This window comes from Capricornis sumatraensis, chromosome 22 (assembly GCF_032405125.1).
Source record: "Capricornis sumatraensis isolate serow.1 chromosome 22, serow.2, whole genome shotgun sequence".
Taxonomy (NCBI): domain Eukaryota; kingdom Metazoa; phylum Chordata; class Mammalia; order Artiodactyla; family Bovidae; genus Capricornis; species Capricornis sumatraensis.
In genome coordinates, this window is record NC_091090.1 from 23,973,170 (window position 1) to 23,999,370 (window position 26,201).

General features: G+C 46.1%; 1 protein-coding gene across 3 annotated transcripts in view; it reads right to left on the reverse strand.

The window, feature by feature from the left end:
- The window catches only part of CLIC5 (chloride intracellular channel 5), a 161,914-nt gene that overhangs the window by 31,792 nt on the left and 103,921 nt on the right, over positions 1-26,201 (reverse strand). For all 3 annotated transcript variants that reach the window (XM_068960693.1, XM_068960692.1, XM_068960694.1), the window contains 3 exons: positions 15,035-15,144; positions 10,911-11,036; positions 2,217-2,323 (listed from right to left, as the gene is read on the reverse strand). In XM_068960693.1, the coding sequence (XP_068816794.1) occupies positions 2,217-2,323; positions 10,911-11,036; positions 15,035-15,144 (343 nt within the window). The remainder of the gene's footprint in view (positions 1-2,216; positions 2,324-10,910; positions 11,037-15,034; positions 15,145-26,201) is intronic.

Sequence of the window (26,201 nt, forward strand, 5' to 3'; positions counted from 1 at the left end):
ATAAACTCATCACTCACCTCTTGTCTTGTTATCTTTGTGAACGTAAGCCTTTCCTTCTGCACGAGTCAGGCCTCGAAGACTGGGTTAGTGCCTTTTTCTAGAACCTAGTTTTGTGCTTGGCACCCCCAGGTCTGCAGGAGCCGTTACTGAATCCTTTACTTTCCCACTGCACCAGGAGTTCCTGCCAAAAGTTCTTCTCTGTCATCTCATGAATGGCTGCCTTTCCTGGTCACCTGGTCCTCGGGACTCCTGGAGCAGTTAACTCCAAGATGGTCCAAGCCAATGGGCCACCTGGTTTCAGGATCCACTGTATGATCACCTGTTGTATATTCAATTTCTCACTCATTCGTGAAGATGCCGGGAGTGCTGTTCAACCAATCACTATTCAGTCACTCTTCCATTCACAAAGTTTTCGTGACACCCTTGCTCTGCCTGGCTCAGGGCTAGGCTCCATCCTCCTATTCAGGGGGCCAGCAAACTTCCTCATCCTTCTTCCTTCTCCTCCCAGCGACTAACACAGTTCTTCAAGGGTCACACATTCTCAGTGGGACAGTGCTATTCAAATCACTTTAACTCATGCTAAAGGACCAGGTCAAATGAGGGACTAAAAATGCTATCAACTTACGCGACTTCCCTGGCAGTCCAATGGTTAAGAACGCGCCTTCCAATGCAGCAGACGAAGGTTCGATGACTGGTCGGGGAACTAAGACCCCACATGCCTCAGGGCGACTAAACCGGAGAGTTGCAACTACTGAACTAGAGAGAAGCCTGTGCACTGCCACGAAGATCCCACATGCCACAGCAAGGCCTGATGCAACCATAAATAAATCTCTCTCTCTATATATAGAAACACTGCCAACTCAGGACTTCCCCGGTGGCGCAGTAGGTAAGAATCTGCCTGCCAGTGCAGAGGACATGGATTCGATCCCTGATCTGGGAAGATTTCACATGCTGCAGAGCAGCTAAACCCAGGGGCCACAACCACTGAACCTGTGTGCCTAGAGCCTGGGCTCCTCCACAAGAGAAGCCACCACTCTGAGAGGCTTGAGAGCTGCAACAAAGAGTATCCCCTGCTGGTCACAACTAGAGAAAGCCCTTGAGAAGCAACAAAGATCCAGTGCAGCCAAAAATAAATAAGTAAATCCCATCAACTTAAACGAGGGGCTCAAAACCCTCTGAGAAGGCACTGGAGGCCACCAAGCCTGAGCTCTGTGGCCAGTGCCCAGAGTTAAGGGATGAGTGGAGGATGAGCCCTTCCCTGGTGGCTGGTGGCTCGGACGGCACACAATCTGCCTGTGATGTGGGAGACCTGGGTTCGATCCCTGGGTTGGGAAGATGCCCTGGAGGAGGGAATGGTAACCCACTCCAGTATTCTTGCCTGGAGAATCCCCATGGACAGAGGTGCCTGATGGGCTACAGTCCATGGGATTGCAAAGAGTCGGACACGACTGAGTGACTAAGCAGCAGCAAGGTGAGCCAGGCTTTGAGAAGAGGCTCCTGGCATTCTCTGCACTGGCCGTGGTGGTGGTGGGGGGCGGGTGCAGAGGGTCAGGCTCTGCCTTGAACGTTCACCATAGTGGTGACAGCCCTGTCCCACCATGGCCCCTGGTCAACCCCCTGAGAAGTCTTTCAGGGACCAGAAGGCAGCTGCAATGTGTTCCAACCAGGACTTCCTGTGAACAGAGCAGGGTTGTGAACTGGGGATAAACGGGCAGTAGGCTTCTTAGGTAGTGCCGAGGTAAAGAATCCGCCTACCAATGCAGGAGATGCAAGAGATGCCAGTTTGATCCCTGGGTCAGGAAGATATCTCGGAGGAAGAAATGGCAACCCACTCCAGTATTCTTGCCTGGGAAATCTCATGGGAAGAGGAGCCTGGCAGGCTACAGTCCATAGGGTCACAAAGAGCCAGACACAACTTAGCGACCGAGCCACGCCTGGCCAAGGCAGGACCCTGTGGGCAGTATATCATGATGTGCACTTAGGCAGGCTCAGAATGCAAACAGCATCCCTCTGCTGATTCCACAACAAGCACCACCGGCCTCTTTTCCTGCACTGGCCAGAAAGCAACATCTATCACCCTCTCCCCTGCATCAAGGGGCCTCAGGATGAACAAATAAAAGCACTGGTTCCAGGTGCTTCTCTGCTGAGTATCTGAAGATGCCCTGGGCAGGGGGCAGCACCAGGGCTGGGGGCCCGGGTGGAAGGGGACCACTCACCAGCGTTGCTCTGCTGCTTCGTGTTTTTGATGTAGGCGGAGAACTTGGCGAAGATGTCGATGCCTGCCGTGTTGGATTCCCGATGTTTCGCAGCCAGTCTGGGGTACCTGGAAGGCAAAACGTGTTCTCAGGTGAGTGAGAACTCAGAGGTCCTTTAAGGGAGAGCCTCTTTCAGTCACCTCATGACGAACAACATTCTTGTCTCCAGCAAGATCTGTGAGGCTTTTGAGGTTTCCCCAACAGGATCCCCAACAGATCCCCAACAGGATCCATAAGGAGGGTGGGCACTTGTACCCCTAGTTCAACGATAGTGCCAGTGAGGGCGCTGGATTTTATCCCATGAGCAAGGCAGTCGTTAGAGGTACGTGAAGAGGCCCATAGGAAGGGTGGCCTTTTAGGGACAAGAAAGAGGAGAAGCACATGGGAAACATTTAAACATACTCAGTGACCTTGCTTACTTGCTATGTGGAGCCTGTAATGTGCTGAGTGTTATCTCTACAATCCATGTCCACCCAGGACCTCAGAAGGTGACCTTATTTGGAAATAGAGTCTTTGCAGATATAATTAGTTTTAAGAGTCTCAAGGTGAGATAGTATTGATTCAGTGTGGTCTCTAATTCCAATGATTGGTGTCGTCATAAAAAAAAAAAGCAGACACACAGAGTTGGGGTAGGAGGAGGGGGCATGTGAGACCGAAGAAGGCAAACTTGTTTGTAGAGGAATCCATGGCTTTGACCCCATTGGTGCCATCAAAACAAGCCATTCTAATTTTCAAAAGATATTATTTCATGAACATTTTACATGAACCGCCAGGCAAGAGTGGATGGAAGTGGGGGGAGGGGCAATTGCTTGACCATCAACATCGCTAAGTATGTGGACCTTTATGATCTTCGGGTGAAGAGTGGATTGCCAGCTGTTTGGCTACTTTATGTTTAAAATGCAAAATCCTTTTTTTTTTGGTTTAATGTTTTCAATAACTTGAAGCAAAACACCTTTAACAAGTATTTGTTTTTCTTTCCTTTTTTTTGTTCCTTCACTGACCCATTAGCTAGGGCCACCTACTCCTGGACCATGTTGAATGGCTGTTAAATTTCAGATACTGCCATTGGACAAGTCTTCCAAAAGTCACTGGGTCCAGCCCTCTGCCCTCGGGCAGATATGAGGCATTATCATCTAATTTTACAGGGAAGCAACTGGAGACCAGAGAAGTTAAATGACCATTTGAAGTCATTTATTATTTAGGCCATTTGGGGTCATTATTTATTATCATGGATAATAAATGGTGGAGGGGCCATGAGACCCTGGTTTCTGGGCGCTGGAGCAGCGACCCTCTCACTTCCCCTCTTCTCTGCTATCAGTAAAAGCTTACTTGTACTGAGTGTCCACTCTGCACCAGGCACCATCCTAAAGCCTTGCCAGATTCATCATTTACTACCTCACAATTCCACTGTTATTGTCATTAGCTTTCTTTCCCACAGGAGACAAAAAGGTGCAGAGAAGCTAAGCAATTTGTCTAAGCTCAGGAGACCAGGCGTCAGAGGCAAGAATCCAACCAGGCAGTTTCACGTTGGAAGCCCAGCTCTCGAGTTCCACGTCCTGTTGCCTCTCCTCTACTCTGCTGTTTACCCTCCAAGCCACCAAACACTCCCGGGAGCTGGGCTGAGCACCATGAAGGAACTGCCGTCACTAGGGGGCGCTCTGCGCAGGTTCTGCACACATATCTCCCCGAACACACTGGGAATTGTCAATTCATCTGCTCTGACTGCGGACACAAAGCGATTGTCCCTACAAGATGCTAGGGAACCTTCCAAGATGAGGGAATTTAGAATCATCCGTCCCTATTTTGGCTTTCCCACATAGAATCTGACGTGCTGTTAAAACTGAGTGTCTTAAATTATTATCAATACATATAAAGTACTCCTTGTTTTTGCTAGATAAATAATAAAAACAGAAGGGACCAGATAACGCATTTTATATTTGGGTCTGTTGGGTTTTTTTTTCCTGCCATCGTTTGATCAGACTTCCACTCATCCAACCATTTCTTCATGATCAGGGTGGGCCAAACATGAGTGGGCGGTACCAAATCCAGGTCGGGTGACAGAGGGCCATGCGTCCAGGGAGACTACGCTAGTTCCACCCTGTGTTCTAAATAGTGTGAGTCATTGAGATTTGACTGTATAGCATAATGTCCCACCTGAAGGTTGTCCTGGTAGGAAACGTGTCTTCAAATATTAACCTCACAGATTTTGGTAACTAGACTCGGGGCAACTACTGTTCAGGATGTTAAGTGCTTTTATTTTAGCTCCATATTTACACTGTATTTTAAATATGCAGATGAGTGGGTTCCAGGGTACCTTTTGTTTCTCTAAAAGGCTAACAAATAGTGCTTTATCTATAGAAACATCTTTGAAATAAGATTGTGATGTGATCTGGTGACAGTCAGAGAGACGGGCAATCTCTTTAACTCAGGGGTGAGCCAACTATGGCCTGTGGGCCAAATCCAGCCCAACATTTGTTTATGTGGCTCCCAGGAGCTAAAAATAGTTTATATACTTTTAAATGATTGAAAAAAATCAAAAGAAGGATATTATTTTGTGATGTGTGAAAATAATAAGAAATTCCAATTTCAGCATTCACAAATAAAACACAGCCACATCCATTTATGTATATATTGTCAATGGCTGCTTTTGGCTCCCCTGGTGGCTCAGCTGGTAAAGAATCCACCTGCCAGTGCAGGAGACTGAGGTTCAATCCCTGGGTCAGGAAGAATTCCCTGGAGAAGGAAATGGCAGCCCACTCCAGTATTTTTTCCAGAAAGGTTGGGCAACCTCACTCATGGAAATTTCTCTCCACTCTGTTTTTAAGATATCTTATTTCCAATGCATGCATTTTAGATACACACTTAAGCTTCATTCTGGGAAGCAAAACAGTTGGCCATTCATCAAAACAATTTTCTTTTTTTTATAAGTAGTGGCAAAAGAAGAGATATGATTGCGGATGGAAATGCTCTGATTGGCTGAGAGTTCCAATTGACGTCTCACTGACTGGCCGTAGACCACCATGCCCCCGAACAAAAGAACAGCATGCAACTAAACCAACATGCAGTCATGCCAGGGGGTAGGCCCTGTCCCTGGCATTGGGGATACACTGGAGAAAAAGAGAAGACAGTCAGCCCATCCTCATGGTGACCTCTGCTGATTGCAGGGCCTCTCCTGGCAGCCTGAGTATTGACTTCGCATTTTCTAATGAGCTGAAAAGTGGAAGGATGTCCCCTCTCTCCCTGACTTCAAAGTTCATACAGTAAGCCCGCTACATATGAACCTGCCAGTTTCAAACTTTCAAAGATGCAAAACTGTGTTCACATATCCAATCATGTAAGTTAGTCCACAGCCATGAAATTAAAAGACGCTTACTCCTTGGAAGGAAAGTTATGGCCAACCTAGCCAGCATATTGAAAAGCAGAGACATTACTTTGCCAACAAAGGTCCATCTAGTCAAGGTTATGGTTTTTCCAGTAGTCATGTATGGATGTGAGAGTTGGACTATAAAGAAAGCTGAGCACCAAAGAACTGATGCTTTTGAACGGTGGTGTTGGAGAATTGAGAGTCCCTTGGACTGCAAGGAGATCCAACCAGTCCACCCTTGCTTGCTTGCTAAGTCACGTCAGTCATGTCCGACTCTTAGCGACCCCATGGACTGTAGCCTACCAGGCTCCTCCGTCCATGGGATTCTCCAGGCAAGAATACTGGAGTGAGTTGCCATTTTGCCTTCTCCGAGTCCATCCTTAAAGGAGATCAATCCTGAGTGTTCATTGGAAAGACTGATGTTGAAGCTGAAAATCCAATACTTTGGCTACCTGATGCAAGGCTCTGACTCATTTTGAAAGGACCCTGATGCTGGGAAAGATTGAAGGCAGGAGGAGAAGGGGACGACAGAGGATGAGATGGTTGAATGGTATCACCGACTCAACGGACATGAGTTTGGGTATACTCCGGGAGTTGGTGATGGACAAGGAGGCCTGGTATGCTGCAGTCCATGGGGTCGCAAAGAGGTTGACAGGCCTGAGTGACTGAACTGAACTGAAATTAGTTCACACGTCCGGCACAAACAGTCATGTGCATGCGTCCTCTATGAGTGGTTGTGCTTGTGTGTACTTTACTCTACAGCAGTGTATAGAGGAGAGTATCTTTATTTAAAGCCCAGAATGTCTGGAAGTAAGCATAAAAGCAGCAGTGGTATAGCTGGTACTGCTAGCGAGTGCCAGCTGTTGTATCATACTACTGTACTTTTCAAGGTCCTGTATTGTAAGAATAAAGATGTTTTATTATTTCGCATTTGTTGTTTTTAAGCATTATTTGTGTATAAAGCATTATAGACCTTCTACGGAGAAGGCAATGGCACCCCACTCCAGTACTCTTGCCTGGAAAATCCTAAGGACGGAGGAGCCTGGTAGGCTGCAGTCCATGGGGTTGTGAAGAGTCAGACACGACTGAGCGACTTCCCTTTCATTTCTCACTTTCATGCATTGGAGAAGGAAATGGCAGCCCACTCCAGTGTTCTTGCCTGGAGAATCATCAGGGACAGGGAAGCCTGGTGGTCTGCCGTCTCTGCGGTCACACAGAGTCGGACACAACTGAGTGACTCAGCAGCAGCAGTAGGCTTTCTACAGTACAGTACTATATTGCCAATTGTGTCGGTTTCATTCCTAGGCTAACTTTGTCCGACTTACGAACAAACGACTTGTGCAGAACACTCTCAGAAAGCAACTCATTCATATGTAGGGAACCTACTGTACTTTCAACCACTATGCCATCCCACCCTTGGTACTGAGGCTGCTCCACCTCCCAAAGAACCAACAAGAACCTTCGTGATTATTACTACTGTGGAATATCCGTAGACATGTCTTAAAAGAATGAACTCAAAGTGTGTTCCACTGTGGCTCTGAGCCCTGTTAATACTTGCGTGACAGGTGTCTGACTAAAGGACAAGACATATAACCAGTCCACTAGTTCACGCACCTGAATTTTTATCTCTGTTTGTTTCAAACAACAACCAGCTCCAGGAAAGTGCTGTGAAAAACTCATGGAATCACAGAACTTCTGCTGAAAGGCATCTTCAGAGATGAAGGAATGGGGAAGGTCTGAGAGGGGGCGAGGCTTGCCCAGGGTCATACAACAAGCACTGTGTAGAAGGGTGGCCGGACTCTGGCGTCCTGACTCTCCCTTAAGGATCCCGTTAACTCGGGCCATTCTACCAGGATGAAAGGCAAAGGCCAACATGTCAACTATAATCCTGACGCTTCCCTGTGGAGCATTAACTGGGTCAGTCTAACCAGGCGGATGGAAGCGAGTCTCATTTAGAAAATACTTGAGACTTCCTGGATTCCTCATTTTGACACCAAATGCTTTGTGGGACCAAATGTAATCTTTTAAAAAGATTGTTGGAGTGTTTGTGTGTGTGTGTGTGTTTTTTCTTTAAAACATAAAACTAAGGGGAAAAAGGCTTCCACAATTTCTTGGCTCTCTGGCAGCTTTAACAAACAGTGGTGTGATGAGAAACACATGCCGACTGGCGTTTGTGGAACAGAAAAGGGGGGTTTGCTGCCCCCTAGAGAACCAGGAGGCCAGACTACCCTCCTCCGGGGCCTTGGGACATGGGCCGCCCCACCGACCTCCCAGTTAGAGGCGGTGGGAAGGCAGCTGAGGCGGGTGACTTTGCTGCAGGCCGAACAGCCGTTCTCTCCTTGTGAGGCTGAACGACTGGCTTGCTGACATTTCTGGGCGGTAATTAAGGCACCTGCCCCAGTCTGACCCACTCAAAGGCACCTAAGGGACACTCTGGGGGGCTCCACGATGGTTGATGGTCTCACCCCTAGGGCCGCACCTTGGTAGCCTTCCAGAGCTGTGCATTTTAACAGTTTTGAGACTCTGCTGCTCAGGCTTGGTGGATTATAGGGTCTCTGATATGTCAGGAATGGACTTAGTAAAAAGCTCCTCCATACACTGCAGTCGGGGGCACCTGGACCAGATGAAGCAGAGCTCAGGACAGGTGGAGAGGGAAGGGAGGAGGCAGCGTCTGTGTCCTGCACTGCTTAGCCCGATTTGGACCACGGAAAATTTCCAGTAGCTGATGATACGGTGATGAATCTGATGATGGCCCTCCTCTGGAAGAATCTGCCTGTACACATGGGCATGTGATTCTCGTGGGGTCTCATGGGCCCCCTTGATCCTGTTGGGGATGTAGACTGGGGAGCCCCTCCAAAGGCACGGCTGGATAGGGGTGGAGGGAGCCTGGCTAAGATGGGCGTGAGGGTCATCCTTTCCTAGGGGATAGAATGGACACTGAGAGGGAGGGGTCACAGGGCATGACTGGCAGAGCCAGGAGTGGACCTCACCCTCCAGACTCAGCCCGGCCTCGCACACTTCCTTCCACTGGGCTGGCTATCCATCCTCTGAACCGTTCCAATTCCCCATTCTCTACTGGCCTTGATGGAAGCAGGCACTCCTAAGAGCGGGTGTTACTTCTAGAAGGGAAAATGCTAACTTCATGGTAGACATTCCCCTCTGGGTCTCCCGGGCAAAGTCAAAACTATGTAGTTATCGAAAACAGCATTTATTTTCTGTTGTTGCATTTCAAACCAGCACCAGCCATGAAGTTAAGTCCCAAGGGATGTAAGATGGAACCTGAACCCTTTGGGGGTCCTTTCAGCACAGTGGCTGGCTGGTGTCCCATTCAGAGATGTGTGTGGCTAAGCTGGGTGTTCCAGGTGGGGCTGACGGGCTGATTTAATCAATCCATTTCTTTTTCAAGACATTTGGACTTGAGGCAGCTTTCCGTGCTCAGTATGGAAATAAACTGTCCTAACGGGGATAACCAAAAATACACTTTCAGGAAGAATGTACTAATGGTTGAGGCTTAATTAGATCACAATGGTTGAAAGTGTTAAGTCACTCAGTCATGTCCAGCTCTTTGGGATATCATGGACTGTAGCCTGCCAGGTTCCTCTGTCCATGGGATTCTCCAGGCAAGAATACTGAGTAGGTTGTCATTTCCTTCTCCAGGGGATCTTCCTGACCCAGGGATTGAACCCAGGTCTCCTGCATTGCAGGCAGATTCCTTACCATCTGATCCACTAGCGGAGATCCTCAATGTGGATGACAAAGAAAACACTTTTAGGAAGGATGTGCAAATGGTCGAGGCTTAATGAGATCACAATGAGGAGTTAAAATTTAACAGTGATTTGATAGATGTGTGACCTTGGACATGTTACTTAACCTCTCCAAGCCTCAGCTTCTCCAGCTGTAAAATTAGGATACTGACAGTACCTACCTTCTAGGGCACAGCAAGTCAGGGCTATAGCAGCCCCAGGGGCCTCATGGATAAGGCACTAGCCTTCCAAGCCAGGGACTGCTGGTTCTGGTGGCTCAGATGGTAAAGAATCTGACCACACAGTGGAGGAGACCCAGGTCCACTCCCTGGGTCTGGAAGATGCCCTGGAGGAGGGCATGGCTACCCACTCCAGTGTTCTTGCCTGGAGAATCCCATGGACTAAGGAGCCTGGCGGGCTATAGTCCATGGGGTCGCAAAGAGAAGGACACGACTGAGAGAAAGTTGCAGTTTCAAGTGAGGGCTATATCTGTAAAAAATAAAATTTTAAAATCAATGCAAGATGGTCATCTTTCTTGTCAGTCCACTTATTTCCCCTATTAAAGTGAGAATCGCTCCATCATGTCCAACTCTGTGTGACCCCATGGACTTTACAGTCTGTGGAATTCTCCTGGCCAGAATTTCACCTACTAAGTATGTTCTAACATCCTTCCTGCCCCTCTGCTCCCATCTCACTGTCACTGCCTGAGCCCAGCCCTCTAGTCTGTCTGACCTGGAAGGTCACCAACTGGCTCCTCCTAGTTGATTTCTAGGAGTTTCCATCCTCTGCTCTCCCTATATTCCCCCATCCCCCAAAGAACCTGGAAACGGACTCTACAACACCTTTGCTTACAGCTTTTCAGGGACAAGCCTGCAGGATTGTTTCTGCACGTCTTCCTCTGTATGTAATAATACTATTATTGCTCTAATTTTTCTTTTTTCTAAAGGTGATTGTTTGAATCTCTACCTTCCGTCTAGGTACAATGCACACGTCTAGTTTCCAGCAGCTTTTAGGATTTCAGGGCTCTTCTCTCCTCTTTCCCATTAGGAGCAACTTATCTATAGAACCAGCACTCTGGTTTCTCCCCTTACTGACCTCATTTTCAGAAGTGAAACTGCTTTCAGTCCATTTTTTTTTTCATGTTTAATTATGGGTTCCGACCAGACGGGGTCAGATTTGTGGATCTTATTCATACGTTGGTGTGGTTTTAAGTCATGGGATTACCTCTCTCCTGGCTGACTTTTCACTTCACTTCGTTGACCTTTTAGCTCTTGTTCTGCCATGAAGGAGCCTCTGCCCCCACTCAGGCAGAGGGGCTGGGGGAGAGGACGTGTTTAGGGGGCCTCAGCTCTTGGGGGCTGAGCTTTGTGGAGCAGGCTGGAGACAAACAGCCCTTTGGGGGTGAGGAGGGCCGTACGAGGCTCTCTCTTTGCAAATAGGGTCCTGAGCTCTGAGTCAATGAGGCTCTTTTGGAAATCTACTCCCAGGTTCTAGAGAAGTACACGGAACCCTCCCCTTCATTAGCTCTGGAAAGAAGCAGCTCATTACTTTTCAGGGGTCAGAGTCTCCTCCAGGAACTCCTCGATCTTATTGACGTCTGTCTTCACATCCCCGTTGAACGTCAGGAAGGGTGGATGGGTACCAGGGGCAAGGTTGTGCAGGTCAGCTGGCTTTCTGTGGAGAGGAGAGAGCAAGGTTCAGGAGGTGGCTTACACCAGGGCGCTTCATGGACATGGAGACCTGGGGTGGATCGTTCATTATATGCCCGTTAGCAAAAACAGACTTGGAATGGGACATAGGGCAGAGAAGGGTGGAGCTCCGTTCTGGATGAACATGGTGTGATATAGGAAATCCGGCTGGTAGAATTCAGTAATAGGAGCAAGACAGGATGGACTGTGAAAAAAGCAGAGATTGATCACAGGTGACTATCTAAGCTAGAGCCAAGAGTCCAATGCCCAGGGCAGAAGTTGGGGTTTGCTTTCAAAAGGTCCTTCACTTATTCGCTTAACAAAAATGTATTAGGCAGAATCCCGAACTTTGAATATTCTCGAATTCAGTCATGCTTTTCCACTAAGAACGATCTTCTGTGTTCTTCAAGGTATGCACAGGAGGAAGGAAGTGACGTTGTGTTTGACATGGGTCCTTATTCAAGGCGGGAGCGGGGATGGAGCAGAGAAGGGGGAGAAGGGCCAGCAGACGGATGGAGGACCTGCGAGGGAGAAGACTGCACGGAGCACAGAGGGAGCACGACGGAAGCTTCCGGGGCAGGGCTGGGACATCGGCCTGCACGGAGCACAGAGGGAGCACGACGGAAGCTTCCGGGGCAGGGCTGGGACATCAGCATCACCCCAAACCCTCTCTCTGAGAATGCACACTCCTTGTGGGAGGCAGGCGAGGCGGGGAACGGTAGAGAGAGGAACCAAGAAAGTAAACAACGGGGAAGAGGAGTCGGTAATGAAACACATTCCTGGCGTAATCAGCCTGGGAGGGGAAGACAGGAATTTCTATTAAGGTGTCCCTCCCGCGTCCATGCCCAAACACACACACTCTCCAGCTGCCTTCTGGGGCACTTGGAACTCCTCAGACAATTGACCCTGAAAGCACTTCTAAAATCTAATTTCCTTAGTCCCTGTGTCTACTTCATATGTGTTCCTCCTTTCAGACAATGGAAGGCCATTCTTTACCTTCTCTCCCTGTGTTCTAAGGGCTTCCCTGGCGGCTCATAAGAGCTCACCTAAGGCAGTGATGGGCTTCCCAGTGGCTCAGTGGTAAGGAATCCACCTGCCAGTGTAGGAGACACAAGAGATGTTGGTTCAGTCCTTGGGTTGGGAAGATCCCCTGGAGTAGAAAATGGCAACCCACTCCAGAACTCTTGCCTGGGAAATCCCATGGATAGAGGAGCCTGGAGGGCTACAGTCTAGGCGGATCACAAAGAGTCAGACATGACTGAGCCTGCATACACACACACACACACACACACACAAGGCAATGAAGCTTGGGTTCCCAGCAGGGTGGGAAAAATACACACTGATTTTATATTTCAGCAATGACCTCTCTGTGGCTTAAAGATCTGGAAATTATGAGAGTGTTAGTTGCTCAGTTATGTCTGACTCTTTGTGACCACATGGACTGCAGCCCGCCAGGCTCCTCTGCCCATGGGGATTCTCCAGACAAGAATACTGGAGTGGGTTGCCATTTCTTCCTTCAGGGGACCTTCCCGACCCAGGGATCGAACCTGGGTATCCTGCATTGCAGGCAGATTCTTTACCATCTGAGCCACCAGGGAAGCCCTGGCGAAATTATTAAGGATGATTTTTTTTTTCCTAAGACTCAGCAGAACAAGCCTCTGGAGTCTGGCATCCTTCTGAGGTACTGCCTGTGGCTGCTGGAGCCCAGCTCATGTTGCCCAGGGACACTGGTCAGGGCAGGGCCCATCTCTTTGTTGACTCTCTTCAGCAGTTATGAAATTATATAGTTAGGACTTAATTACCTATTGCCAAGTCTAACTTACAGATCATTTAATATACATCAGTCCTCCTTCCCTGACTGGAGGTCAAGATGATGCTAAGAAGAGCCAACACGGGTGGTGTTCTTGCTACCAGCCAGCACAACAGTGAGTGAATGCAAGTGGTCCATGGCCTGCCTCCCCAGATCCTCACACAGAAACAAGGCACCACTGCTATGCCCATCGCACCCGTAAGGAAGCAGGCTCCGGAAAGAGACGGTAACTTGTTCAAGGACACTCAACTCATGGTGGAGCCAGGACAGGAAATTAGTTTTGCTGGGAATTGCTAAACTTCACTATTATCAAGCATTTTTAAAGTTCCTTAATTCATATATATATATATATATATTTTCAGTAAGAAAGTCCCCTTATCTATAAAACTAGAGTCCTGATACTTGACTGGCCTACTTGAAGGGCGTTGGCAGGATCAGATGTGATAACAGAAAGGAAAGAGCCTCGTAAGGATCTGAGGAATGCTGAGGTGGCTGATCCACAGCCAAACACGAGTCCACGTTCAACAGATGATACTCCAAAGACCTCCTCTTCTCCACTAAAGGAAGCCAATCATCCCAACTGTACAAAAGTCAGCTCTTGCAGACACTGTATTGCATGGGTGTGTTCATTCATTTGTCAAAGGTTAGCTGGGCCCCTGAATGAATGAATGAGCTGCTATGACGGATACAAAGAAACTTAAACATGATCTCAACCTGCCCTTGAGGGATTCAAGGTCTTCCGTGAATGACAAACTTCATAACTGATGAGTCCTGAAGAGCATGGTATCTGAACCGAGGAGATGGGGTTTTTGGTGATAGCCCCTCCAACCATAGATGGGCACCTTAAACAAGCCATTTAACTGTGTGCCTAGGTTTCCTTGAATAGAAGGAAGAAAAAAACTCACACTTATGTGATTTTTTTTTTTTATGGGAAAGCAAGGCTAATTGTAAAGTATCAGGACTGTAGATATCATAACCTGGTGAGATGCAAATTGATGGAGCCGGGCAGCAGGGACCACAGACGCTGGGTGAGTCTGGGGGAGGCTGAGGGATAGATGTGCCTGAAAGTGGTGGGGTAGGAGGGGGAGGCTTCCCAGGAGATGGGGTTGGTCCTGGGAATTGGGCACCATCTCTCCACATGGTTAAAGGATTGTTTTAGGAAGAATATCCTTATGATAATATAAAGGATGAGGACAGACAGACAGAGAGAACCCGGATGGATGAAGACCAGCTTGAAGAACAAAGAGACTGTCTAACTACCAGTGGTGGGACCTGGACCAAGTGTGGGCTTTGAGAATAGACGAGAGAGCTCGGAAGTAAGAAACAGCACGGAGAGAGGATGCTTGGCTACTGATGGACAATGAGGGCAGCAAGAGGAGGAAGCTGGAATTCAGGGTGTTTTTTTTGTGTGTGTGGTGGGGACTCAACTCAAAGGGAAAATGAAGGTACAAGTTTCAACAAAGATATTTTAAAGTGATAACAGAAAATGCAAGTGGAAACAGCAAGAGGAGAGCTGGGGTCTAGGTGCAGAATAACTGACATGAAGGTGGCAGGGAGAGTGTGCTAAGCTCACCGAGGAGGAAGATGAACACCGGGAGAATGCGTCTAAGCCAGTCCCCATTTAAAGGGGAAGCAGAGGAGAGAGGAGAGAAGCAAGCAGGAAAGCATGTGGCTCATGGTGGTGAATGATGCCAGAATTTTAAACAGTCATTAAAACTGCACTTTAGAAGCAGGATACTAGTAACACTCCACCCCAGTCTCTAATCCAGAGCTTTCACACTAACGACTTCTAAAGATGGGAACATAGTGGGAGAAACGGTCTGGATCTCAGCTCCTTGGGAACTCAACCTCTCACACCTGGAGTCTGGCTGGGGTTCCCCAGGACGAGGGCATTGGGAATGGCTCACTCTGGATTTTCAGATGTCCATGCCCATCTCTGTGCCAGACACTCAGTCGCAATACCCAGTGCCCAGTCCCTCCTTCCTTGCAAATTGGGACTTGCTCTGTCCCAGGGGTGATGCTTGTTTTCTCAGCCTCCCTTTTAACTAGGGGTCTGTCCCAAGAGGTGTGAGCATGAGGCAGCTAGGAACCGAGAGAAGGTTTTCGCCCTCCTTCATGGATGGTCATCTGTTCCTGCAGTGAAACCTACTGCTCACGAATGCACCATCCTTTACCTTTTCAGATCCACCGTGGTGACATTGAACACAACTCCTTTCAGCCAGAGGATCATAAAGAGACGCTGAGAGAAGGGACAGTTGCCAATGCTTTCCCCATCGATTCCAGCCTAAAAAGAAAAGCACGAGAGTCCTGAGTCGGCTAGTGCACGTTAGCAAGAAGGCATATAGGATTCTAACAGTTAGACACCAGTTTGAGGAGACCTAAGTCCATGCTCCAGCCTTCCTTTAAAGCTGCCTTTTATTATTTATCATTGTCTTCCTAATGTAGGGTGACGGTTGGCAGAGAGTAAGGGCTCAATAAACTCTGTGGAACTGAATGTGAGTTTCCAGCATGGTGATTATGCAGACCCATAACTTGCTGAAACCATTGAGAAAAAGAGACCTTTAACATCACAGGAAAAGTGTTGTGAAAGTGTTAGTTGCTCAGTCGTGTCTGACTCTGAAACCTGGACTGTAGCCTGCCAGGCTGCTCTGTCCATGGAATTCTCCAGGCAAGAATACTGGAGTGGGTTGCCATTCCCTTCTCTGAAGGATCTTCTCGATCCAGGGATTGAACCCGGGTCTTCCACAATGCAGGCAGATTCTTTACCATCTGAGCCACCAGGAAACCCCTTAATATCACATAATCTGACACCAAGAATGTTGGACCAACTTCTGTACTCCTGAGTAATCATCTTGTCTATGCTTGAATAGCTCCGCTCACCAGCAATTTATATCTCTCAAACCAGTCCATTCTGAGGACAGTTCTAACCATCTGAAATGCTTTCCTTCGGTTATATTAATAACCTCACCAAAGTATATTCCTCTATCGCTTATCCTCTACCCTTTAGTCCTTGCTTCATGAGGATGTCATGAGTACAGATCCTCAGATTTTGACCTCTTTCTATCTAATCTGCAGGCTCAAGACTTTAATCAATGTCCCACTTAGTTCTGACTACTACTTGACCTTGTGTCAATAACTTATTCATTTGTTAAATTATTCTTTTGAACAGTGAATACATATTGATCATGTGCAAAGCACTGTACACAGGGGATTCAAAATAGCATTTACTGAAGCACTTAGGACCCTCCTAAGTGTAGACCAGGGCATGAGACAGGTACACACAGATAATCACGGCAGACAGCATTATTGAGGACCTGCACACTCCTGCTCCCCAACTTTCCCCTTCTCAGTACCCTCCTCAAAACAGAATTTTTTTTCTCTGAAAGGCAGGTCCACTTTTACCTCTGAGTGGGCTGCAGAGATGTGAATTTTATAGAGTATATTTTCAGCAAACACAGGAAGAAAAAGGTTGAAGAACTGATTTCTGTGTGATTTATATCCACTGAGTGGTTTATTGGCTCCAAAATGGTACCTGGAGGGAGAAATCACCTACTAACTCTGAGGCTTCTCTGGTGGCGCAGATGGTAAAAAATCCACCTGCAATGCAGGAGACCTGGGTTCAATTCCTGGGTTGAGACGATCCCCTGGAGAAGGAAATGGCAACCCACTCCAGTATTCTTGCCTAGAGAATTCCATGGACAAAGGAGCCTGGTTTACTGGCCCCAAAATGGTACTTGGAAGGAGAGATCACCCAATCACTCTAGCTTTTGTTGTTGTTGTTTTAGGGTGTTTTTTTTTTTTTTGCAGATGTCTTTGTTTGTACTGGTCTCAAGGCATGTGGGATCTTAGTTCCCTGACCAGGGATCGAACCTGTGCCTCCTGCAGTGGAAGCTCAGCCTTAACTTCTTGACCGACAGGGAAGTCCCACCCACTCACTCTAGTTTGCCCTTGGCTACCCTGGCAACTGTGGCCTCATCAGGACCAGGCTCCAATCACAAGGAGGATCCCTGGAGAAAAGGCCCATAGTGTGGCTTAAAAAGCTGACAACAATCCCACTAACATCCTGTAATGGGTGCTTACTAAGACTTTTCTTTCTTCCTTTTTTGAAAGAGAAGGAGAAAAAACTGCCCTCCAAGCTCAGCACATTATTTTTCCCCTGCAGCTTTGTTTGCTGTGGGGTTGGGGTGGGGAGGGGTGCGGATGTCTTCTTTCATACAGGAGAGCCTCAGTGTGTGCTTATTTCTACCTGGCCCATCACTCCCAGCAGAGATTCAGGTTTATAATGGAAAACTGGTGCCTTTGCTGGTGTTGCCTGTAGGTAATTGCTATGAAATTACAGTTATTTCACCTTTCTCTTAACTCTACCTGGAACTCCATCCTTATTCAGTTCTCACTTTCCTTGGTGCTGGAAACAGATCCACTCTGAGTGTTTCAGACGCCACAGGCTTGGTTATAGAAAATCAGAAAGGCGGAGGACATAGGGCAGGCGCCACCCTGACCACAGGGCTAACGTTACCGATAAAGCCACACACAGACAGGCAACTATGGATTTAATAATGACTGGTGCAAAACTTGGGTTGATGACATCAGTTCCTAAAAGTATCTTTCTCAAGAAGCACCCTTTTGACAGGTTCTTGGTCCCTTAATACATCCTGACAAAGGAATTTTTCCCCAGGGTTGGTTATGATGTAAGTGACAAGCCGAGAATTCAAAAACAAAAGCCACACACTCTTATCTGTCTTTACCTCTGGTGGTGAGGGTGGGAGTGGGGATACTCATAACATACTCGAAGTAGGAACTACAGAAATATTGGCATTCTTATTAGCTGGGCCCAAAATTCATATAATAATGTTAATGATACCAATGAATATCAATATTGTCAGGGATTGTTCTAAGTGCTTTCCATATACTGCTTTTTATTTAATTGCATTATCATGAATAACAAGCTCTCTGTTCAATTCAAATCTTTTATTCTTACTTATTTATTTTTGGTCACACCACCTGGCATGTGGGATTAGTTGCCCAACCAGGGATTGAACCTGAAGCCCCTGGATTGGAGGCACAGAGTCTTAACCACTAGACTGCCAGGCAACTGCTGCTTTACATAACATTATTAATGCATTTATTCCTCATGTGAAACCTGGGTAGTGAGATAGGGTCATCTTTTCACAGACGTGGGAGCTGAGGGGAAATTACAGAGAGGGGACATCACTGGCCTGAGAGCCCCTGGGATGAACTCAGGCAGTCTGGTTCCAGACCCAGAGTTCTTAACTGCCATGCGCAGACTCCATCCTGAGGACCCAGCCCAGACAGGTAGCACGGTCACCCAAAGTCATGGAGCAGGAGGTGAGGGCGCTGGGGATGTCTGGATACTTCCCAGACTGCAGTCCGTATGCCACAGCTCTGCGGGCTGTAGAGGCTGGTGCCAGTCACCGTTCCCCATGTCCACTGTTGTCTTGTTAGGATTCTAGATGTGGCAAACAAAAATTGCCAAAAGGCCAAGAGAAACACAACACCAGGGGTCTGTCTTACTGTCTCTGCATCTCTCTTGCAGTTTCACCGTCCCTTCCCTTCCCTTTTCTTGTGCTGGGAACACTTAACATGAGATCTACCCTCTTAAGACATGTTTCACTGTGCAAGGCAGTATTGTCGGCTCTCCAGCGCTTACTCACTTTGTTCAAATGAAACTGTATTTCTGTTATTAGGAACTCCCCACTTTCCCCTCTCTTTGCCCCTGGCAACCACCTTTCCACTTTTTGATATTATGACTTTCGCTATTTTTCAGTTCAGTTCAGTCGCTATTTTAGTTACTTCATATAAGTGGGATCATGCAGTATTTGTCTTTCTGTGATCAGTTTAATTCTTTCACCATCATGTCCTTGAGATTCATCCATGTTGTTACATATTTTAGAATTTCCTTCTTTTTTAAGTCTGCATAATATTCCACTGTGTGTATACATCAGTTTTTTTATCCATTCATCTATCAATGAACATTTGGCCATTTTCATATCTCAGCTATGTAAATAGTGCTATAATGAACACAGGGCTTCCCAGGTAGTGCTAGTGGTAAAGAACCCCCCTGCCAATGCAAAAGATATAAGAGACATGAGTTTGATTCCTAGGTCAGGAAGATCCCCTGGAGGAGGGTATGGCAACCCACTCCAGTATTTCTGCCTGGAGAATCTCATGGACAGAGGAGCCTGGCAGACTACTATCCATAGGGCCACAAATAGTTGGACACAGTTGAAGCAACTTAGGACATACAGTCATAATGAACACAGTAGTGCTAATATCTCTTTCAGATTCTGATTTGTTATTTTAGCTGACTCCCCAGAAGTCGGATTACTGGGTCATATGGTAGTTCTATTTTTTATTTTTTTGAGGATCCACAGCACTGTTTTCCATAGTCACTGCTCCACTTAGTATTTTCACCAACAGTGTGTGAGGGTGCTAATTTCATTCTGGCCAAGACTTGTCATTTGTTTTTTCTAGAATAGCTATCCTGAGGTGAGATCTCATTGTGGTTTTGATTTGCATTCCTCTCATAATTACTGATATTGAGAATTCTTTTTTTGTTGGATGTTTGCATGTCTTCTTTGGAAAAACATCTATTCAAGTCCTTAGCCCGTATTTTAATTGGGTTATTATTTCTTTAGTATTGAGTTGTTCATTTTCCTCTTTTCCTCCTTCCCAACTAACCAGTCCTGTGCCCCATATAAACCATTTGATAAACTCATGGGTTAAGTGTGGTATGCTTGTGGCAGCCACTTGAAACATCAACCAAGAACTTCGGGGGATTCAGGGGGACCCCAGGCCCTGGAAGGTAGGAGGAAAAGTCCAGATGGACTGTGGTCCAAAGAGGCTCTGAGCAACGGGGGCTGGGATAGTCAAAGACATGGTGAACTGGGTTGAATAACATTCCCTCCCAAATTCACGTCCACGCGGAACCTGTGAGTGTGATCTTATTGGAAGCAAAATTTTACAGATAAAATTGAGTCAAGATGAGGTCATGTTGGATTCAAGTGGGCCCTAAACATTTGTGTACAGACAAAAACGTCGTATTGAGACGGAGGCAGAGATTGGATGGATATATCGGCAAACCAAGGACACCAAGGATGGTCAGCAGACCCCAGAAGCTGGAGGAGATTAGGGCAAGGTCTTCTCTAGAGATTTCAGAGAGAGCATGGCCCTGCTGCCAACTTGATTGCAAACTGCCAGCCTCCAGAACTGTGAGAGAATACATTTCTGTTGTTATAAGCCACCCAGTTTATGGTCATTTATTTTGGCAGCACTAGGAAACGAATGCCAACAGTGGGGTCAAAGGAGAATGATGTACAGCGGCTGGCAAACTCCCCAAGTTCATCATTCCACTTTTCCATGGGCCTCACGTGCACACAACTGCCAGCCAGCTCTGACCCCAAAGTACTGTCTCTTCCCTGCTGCTGCTGCTGCTGCTGCTGCTAAGTCACTTCGGTCGTGTCCGACTCTGTGTGACCCCATAGACGGCAGCCCACCAGGTTCCCCCATCCCTAGGATTCTCTAGGCAGGAATACTGGAGTGGGTTGCCATTTCCTTCTCCAATGCATGAAAGTGAAAAGTCAAAGCGAAGTCGCTCAGTCGTGTCCGGCTCTTCGCGACCCCATGGACTGCAGCCTACCAGGCTCCTCCGCCCATGGGATTTTCCAGGCAAGAGTACTGGAGTGGGGTGCCATTGCCTTCTCCAGTCTCTTCCCTAGGTATAGTAACTTTATTTACTAGAACATGTATATGCTATACTATACTTTGCTATATTATACTATATTATTAATACATTCTATATCATCTAAGCTGTAATAACACATAAACACATAAACTTTGTACCCCAGTGGCTAAGACTCAGCACTGTTAATGCAGGAGGCCTGGGTTCAATCCCTGATCAGGGAACTAGATCCCACATTGCACAACTAAAGATCCTGCATGCCATAAAGAAGACAGAAGTGTGCCGCAACCAAGACCCAGTGCAGTCAAACAAATAAAAATAAACATTTTTTAAAAACATAAACCATTATTCACTATGTAATAGTACATATAATAGTAATGGCAGGATGCAATGATATAGATTGTATGATTATACATTATATGTTGTGTGCCAACTAAGTCATATTATAAGCTATGACGTAGTCTCTCATGCTTTATGGTAAGCTTGGCTAATGTTTTATTTACATTGCCTTCAGCAGCAACAAGCCCAGGTACCTAAAACTGAGTTCCTGTTAGAAAGCATGCATGTTGAGGGAAGGATGACATTGCTCCATTTTTATGACTTGAGTATCTCAAAATTTTGATGTTGGCCCTCGAAAGAGCATCCTGAGAAAGAGACTTGGGTTGCTGAAGGCATTATAGCAGGAGACTATGGTACTAGACCCACCTCTGCCTCTGATTCACCCTGTGACCTTAAGTCTCAATCTTTGCACTCATAACTTTCAGCAATTTTCTAAAATCAAGCAGCTAATGGAAAATTATCAGCTTAAGACAGCAGTCTTCCAACTCTTTTGGTTTCAGAATCCTTTCATGCCTTTTAAGATTGTTGAGGATACTAAAGAGCTTTTGTTCATGTGGGTTATACCTATCGACATTTACTGTATTATAATTAAAGCTAAAACATATTTATTTCCTCATTCATTAAAATATAACAATAATGACAAATATATTACATGTTAACAGAAACAGCATATTTTAATATAAAGAAACCATATATTTAGAAAAAATTTAGTAACAAGAGTGGCATTGTTATAGTTTTACAAAATCTTTGACTGACTTAAGAGAAGTCAGCTTCTGCATTCCGTATTTTCCTATTTGTTTGGAGTCTATGAAAAAAATCTGGCCTTACCCAGATACATAGTTGGAAAAGGAAGGAGTAATTTAATAGCCTTTTCAGATAATTTCAGATAATTGCAAGTATTTTTCTTTTATACCATACCGAAACTCAACAAGTGGTAGTTTCTTAAAAGTTGGTTGATAGGTGGAATTTGAAACCCTATCAATGAAATTCTTCCATTCGACTAAAAAGAAAAAAAATCCATCTATCTCGCACTTTGAATGGATCTTTTACTCATGAATGGTTTTGTCATATCACAAATTCATCATTTTGAAAATAACATTTCACAGACTTGAATCTTCCAAATGGTCATACACTTTCTCATATGATAGCAAAATATCTCATTCAGTAATATCACCACCAAGATCATCAGAAAATTTTAAGCAAGGAGAAGCTGTCAAATTCCTAGTGGCAAATACCTATTTTCCAATATTCTCATTTTCTCTTCAAAGTTTGTCTTTTATTATTGGCAATGGATACCGCCAGCTGTTAGTCTTGAAATGACAAGCTCATTTCCTTCATTTTCCAGGAAATGTCTGGAAAAACCATGGTTTGTCTGCTGGTTGCCTTTCAGCTAAAAACTGTTCTGTGAGAGAAGCTACTGGTCAGCTCAATTGCACAAGCAGTTCTCCTGAGACACTCACTGTGCTTGGCAATGTGGCCAAAGAGCTAAATATGCATTTCCCATTTAATCCACCAGAATGTTTAAAAGATACGTACTCACGGGCTGAGATTTTAATTACATTAGATAACTTTAACAGCTTCGTCCAAATCATTCATAAATGAGATCGGCTCTTTTTTTTTTCTCTTCGTGTATGACAACTCTATACCACTTCCTTTATTTGCACTAAAACCCCAGTAAATTTTACCCACAAAATAGCAACCTGAGGGAGAAATGATGACTTTGAAAATAGTGTGAACTCCCAGGATCTCTGAAAGGACCTCAGGAACCCAGGAGTCAGTGAACAACAGACACTCCACAAACAAACCAAGGTACATAGAGCTTCATCTCCAGACAATAAAGGGAAGCTGAGAATTGCCCACAAGTCATTTGCGGGCACCAAGATCCAGAAGAGAGAAGAATGATTCAGAGAGGACCCCAAAAGAAATCGCAGGATGAGGAGAGATGCCATTTAAGCTGGACAGATGTCGTGTCACTTATCAAGTTATTGTTCCCCAGCTCCAAAGGCACCCTTCAATAAATGTTGGGTGAGAAACAGTGGGAATTCCTCTCAGCATTTCTAAAGTGAGCATGGAGGTAGGGTTTCCCAGGAGAGAGCATGGAAGGGACCGTGCAGAAAGAAGGGGCTCTCCTGATGCTCTGGTGTGGGCTGGGGGGTCAGGTCTCCAGCCTCAAGCCAAAAAAAGTGATCCCTCTGGCCTCTGCAGGCTCACCTGCTGATAACCTTTCTGCAGCCCTCTGAACACAGAAGTGAAAGGCCCCATGTCGCCTGCCTGTGGTCTAGGTGGCCTCACAGATCTGCTACTCACTCAGCAAGCCCCGTGTGGCCTGAGGGTCCCCTGTACCACCAGTCCCTGGATCCTTCTGCTCACCTAGGTTCCCAGCGCTGATCATCTGCTTTCCTCTTGAACGCAGGAGGGTGGCCCATTGCTTGGCTAGCAATTCCAAAACAGCTCTGGCCTCGCCAGAAGAGTGAACTTTGATGCTTTCTGCGGGCCTGACCACATCTTCTCCAGTGAGATTTGCACCCCTTCCAAGTCTGCCACCCCTTGGCTATTCTCCTTCAGCTCTAGAATATACCATATAGACTGTCCTTATATGTAATGGTTACTCTGGTATCATAATTAATTATCGCTTTATGTTACACTTTTCCCGCTAAAACCAATGTGTGGCTTCTCTCTTCTGATTGGACCCAGACTACAACAGATGCTTAAACGTTTGATAGCTCAAATTGGAAGATTTTTAGGCTATTTAACTATTCCTTAAAAAGAAAATCCCACAAAATTAAGTTCTAAATGAGGTCAAGAAAGAAGCCTGAATTTTCTCCAAAGAAATTAAATGTCACACTTCAACTTTCTGTTGCTTTAGCCTATGAAATCTGTCCCTCAGGACTTAAGTGGTTAAACATTCTTTTCAAGTTTCAGATAAAAATTCTACAGCAGTAGGGTTGGAGTTGATTTCAGACACAATATGATCTAGCTCTTTCTTTTTAGTAGTAAGGAAATAGGCCCAGAAAGGCTAGATGTCTTGCCCATGGTTGCACAGCCTGGGCCCATGGCAGAATCAAGGATATAATCTTTTTTTGCTGTGCCATTCGACTTGCAAGATCTCAGTTTCTTGACCAGGGATTGAACCCAGGCCACAGCAGTAAAAGCCTGGAATCCTAACCACTAGGCCACCAGGGAACTCCTGGGGATATAATTCTTGATTCCTAACTTTTCCCTAGGCTAGTTATTCTCTTACAGGAAAGAATGTTGAAGTGACAAAGACGACAAGAAGAGGACTTTCTTTTGATAAAACAATTTATCTATATAGTACTAAAATGATTCATATCAAATGGAAGAGAAAGAATTTTTCTTTACAGTATTTACTTTCTATAGTATTTGGATCTGCCCACTTTCTTCATGTAAGTCAGATGATATGGCTTAGTATGATCATCTTTTTAACACCAAATGATCTGTCGTTCCAATCATTTGGTTGGTCAGTCTCTCATGAATAGAGATGAGACTTGGTGATTTGTGGTCCACTTGAAGAAGGTAAGTTCTATCCTTAAAGAAACAACATTCTTTTTCTCAGCAGTCACATAAGGCATAACTCACTGGGGTCACTCTAGGCATTTTTCATTCAATTGTTGTTCTGGGTTTAGTCACTAAGTCATGTCTGACTCTTTGCAACCGCATGGACTACATCACGCCAGGCTTCCCTGTCCTTCAGTATCTCTCAGAATTTGCTCAAACTCATGTCCTTGAGTCGGTGATGACATCCAACCATCTCATTCTCTGTTGTCCCCTTCTCCTCCTGCCCTCAATCTTTCCCAGCATCAGGGCCTTTTCCAATGAGTCATCTCTTCACATCAGGTGGCCAAACTATTGGAGCTTCAGCTTCAGAATCTGTCCTTCCAAGAAATAGTCAAGGCTGATTTCCTTTAGGATTAATTGGTTTGATCTCCTAAACAGGTAATAAGTATACATTTGAGGCTTCAGAGACTGTCAGCATTTATCTGAAGTTGATTACAAAGGCTGAATAAGCTCTATGCAGAAGGCTGCCTGTACAATGTCATATGAAGAATTTCAGGTGTATTGATCAGGGTTCTGCAGAGAAATAGAACCAACAGGATTTGTGTGTGGATAGGAGAAGGCAGTGGCACCCACTCCAGCACTCTTGCCTGGAAAATCCCATGGACAGAGGAGCCTAGGCTGCAGTCCATGGGGTTGCAAAGAGTCAGACACGACTGAACGACTTCACTTTCACTTTTCACTTTCATGCATTGGAGAAGGCAATGGCAACCCACTCCAGTGTTCTTGCCTGGAGAATCCCAGGGATGGGGAGCCTGGTGGGCTGCCATCTATGGGGTCGCACAGAGTCGGACACGACTGAAGCGACTTAGCAGCAGCAGCAGCGGCGGCGGCAGAGCTAAAGATAGAGATAGAGATAGGATTGTCTCCATCTGATTGTGGGAGAAGGTGAGTCTAAAACGTTATGGGCTATGTCATCAAGTTGGAGACTTAGGGAAAAGTCACAGTTCAAGTTCAAAGACAATCTGTTGGCAGAATTCCCTCTTCTTCAGACATTGTCAGCCATATTTCTATTGAGGACTTCTACTGACTGGATGAGGCTCGCACACAAGATAGAAGGTCATCTGCTTTACTCAAAGTCTACTCATTTAAATGTGCATCTTTATCACAAAAAAAAAGAAATCTGCCTGGAAGCAGTCAGCATAATATTTGCCCAAATACCTGGGCATGACAGCCTAGCCAAATGACACATGCAAATTAAACATCACAACAGGTGAATTTAAAAATATTACTTGAGACAGGTAACCCATCAATTTAGTATGTGTCATCAACACCTTAGCTCACCAGATGGTTTTTATAAACAGCTGAACATAGTTATGTAAATATCCCCTCCCAAAGGAACTTGTAGGCTCCATGCCCAGAAGGCTACTTGGCTCAAGTGTCTGACTAAGAGAACAGGGTCCAGAGATACCCTGAACCTGAGTTACCAGCCTATTCTGATAATGGCTTTGGGCCCAAGGCTGCCTATAATTCAAGGAGCTGAGTAATATTACTGGGCTCAAGGCCTCTTGGGAGCGACCTTCAGCCTGCCCTGAGCTTTATGGCTTCTGCACAGAGCCTGTACTCACCCTCCTGTTTGTCCACACACCCTCCAAGAAAGAACCCCCCCTCCAGCCCAACACCATGCCAATGCCCCCTTTTTCCAGCCCCACCCCATGCCAATGCCCCCTTTTTCCAGCCCCTTCTTTCCATTTCTGTGTGTTTTCCTTCCTATTGTTTCATGTCCAAAC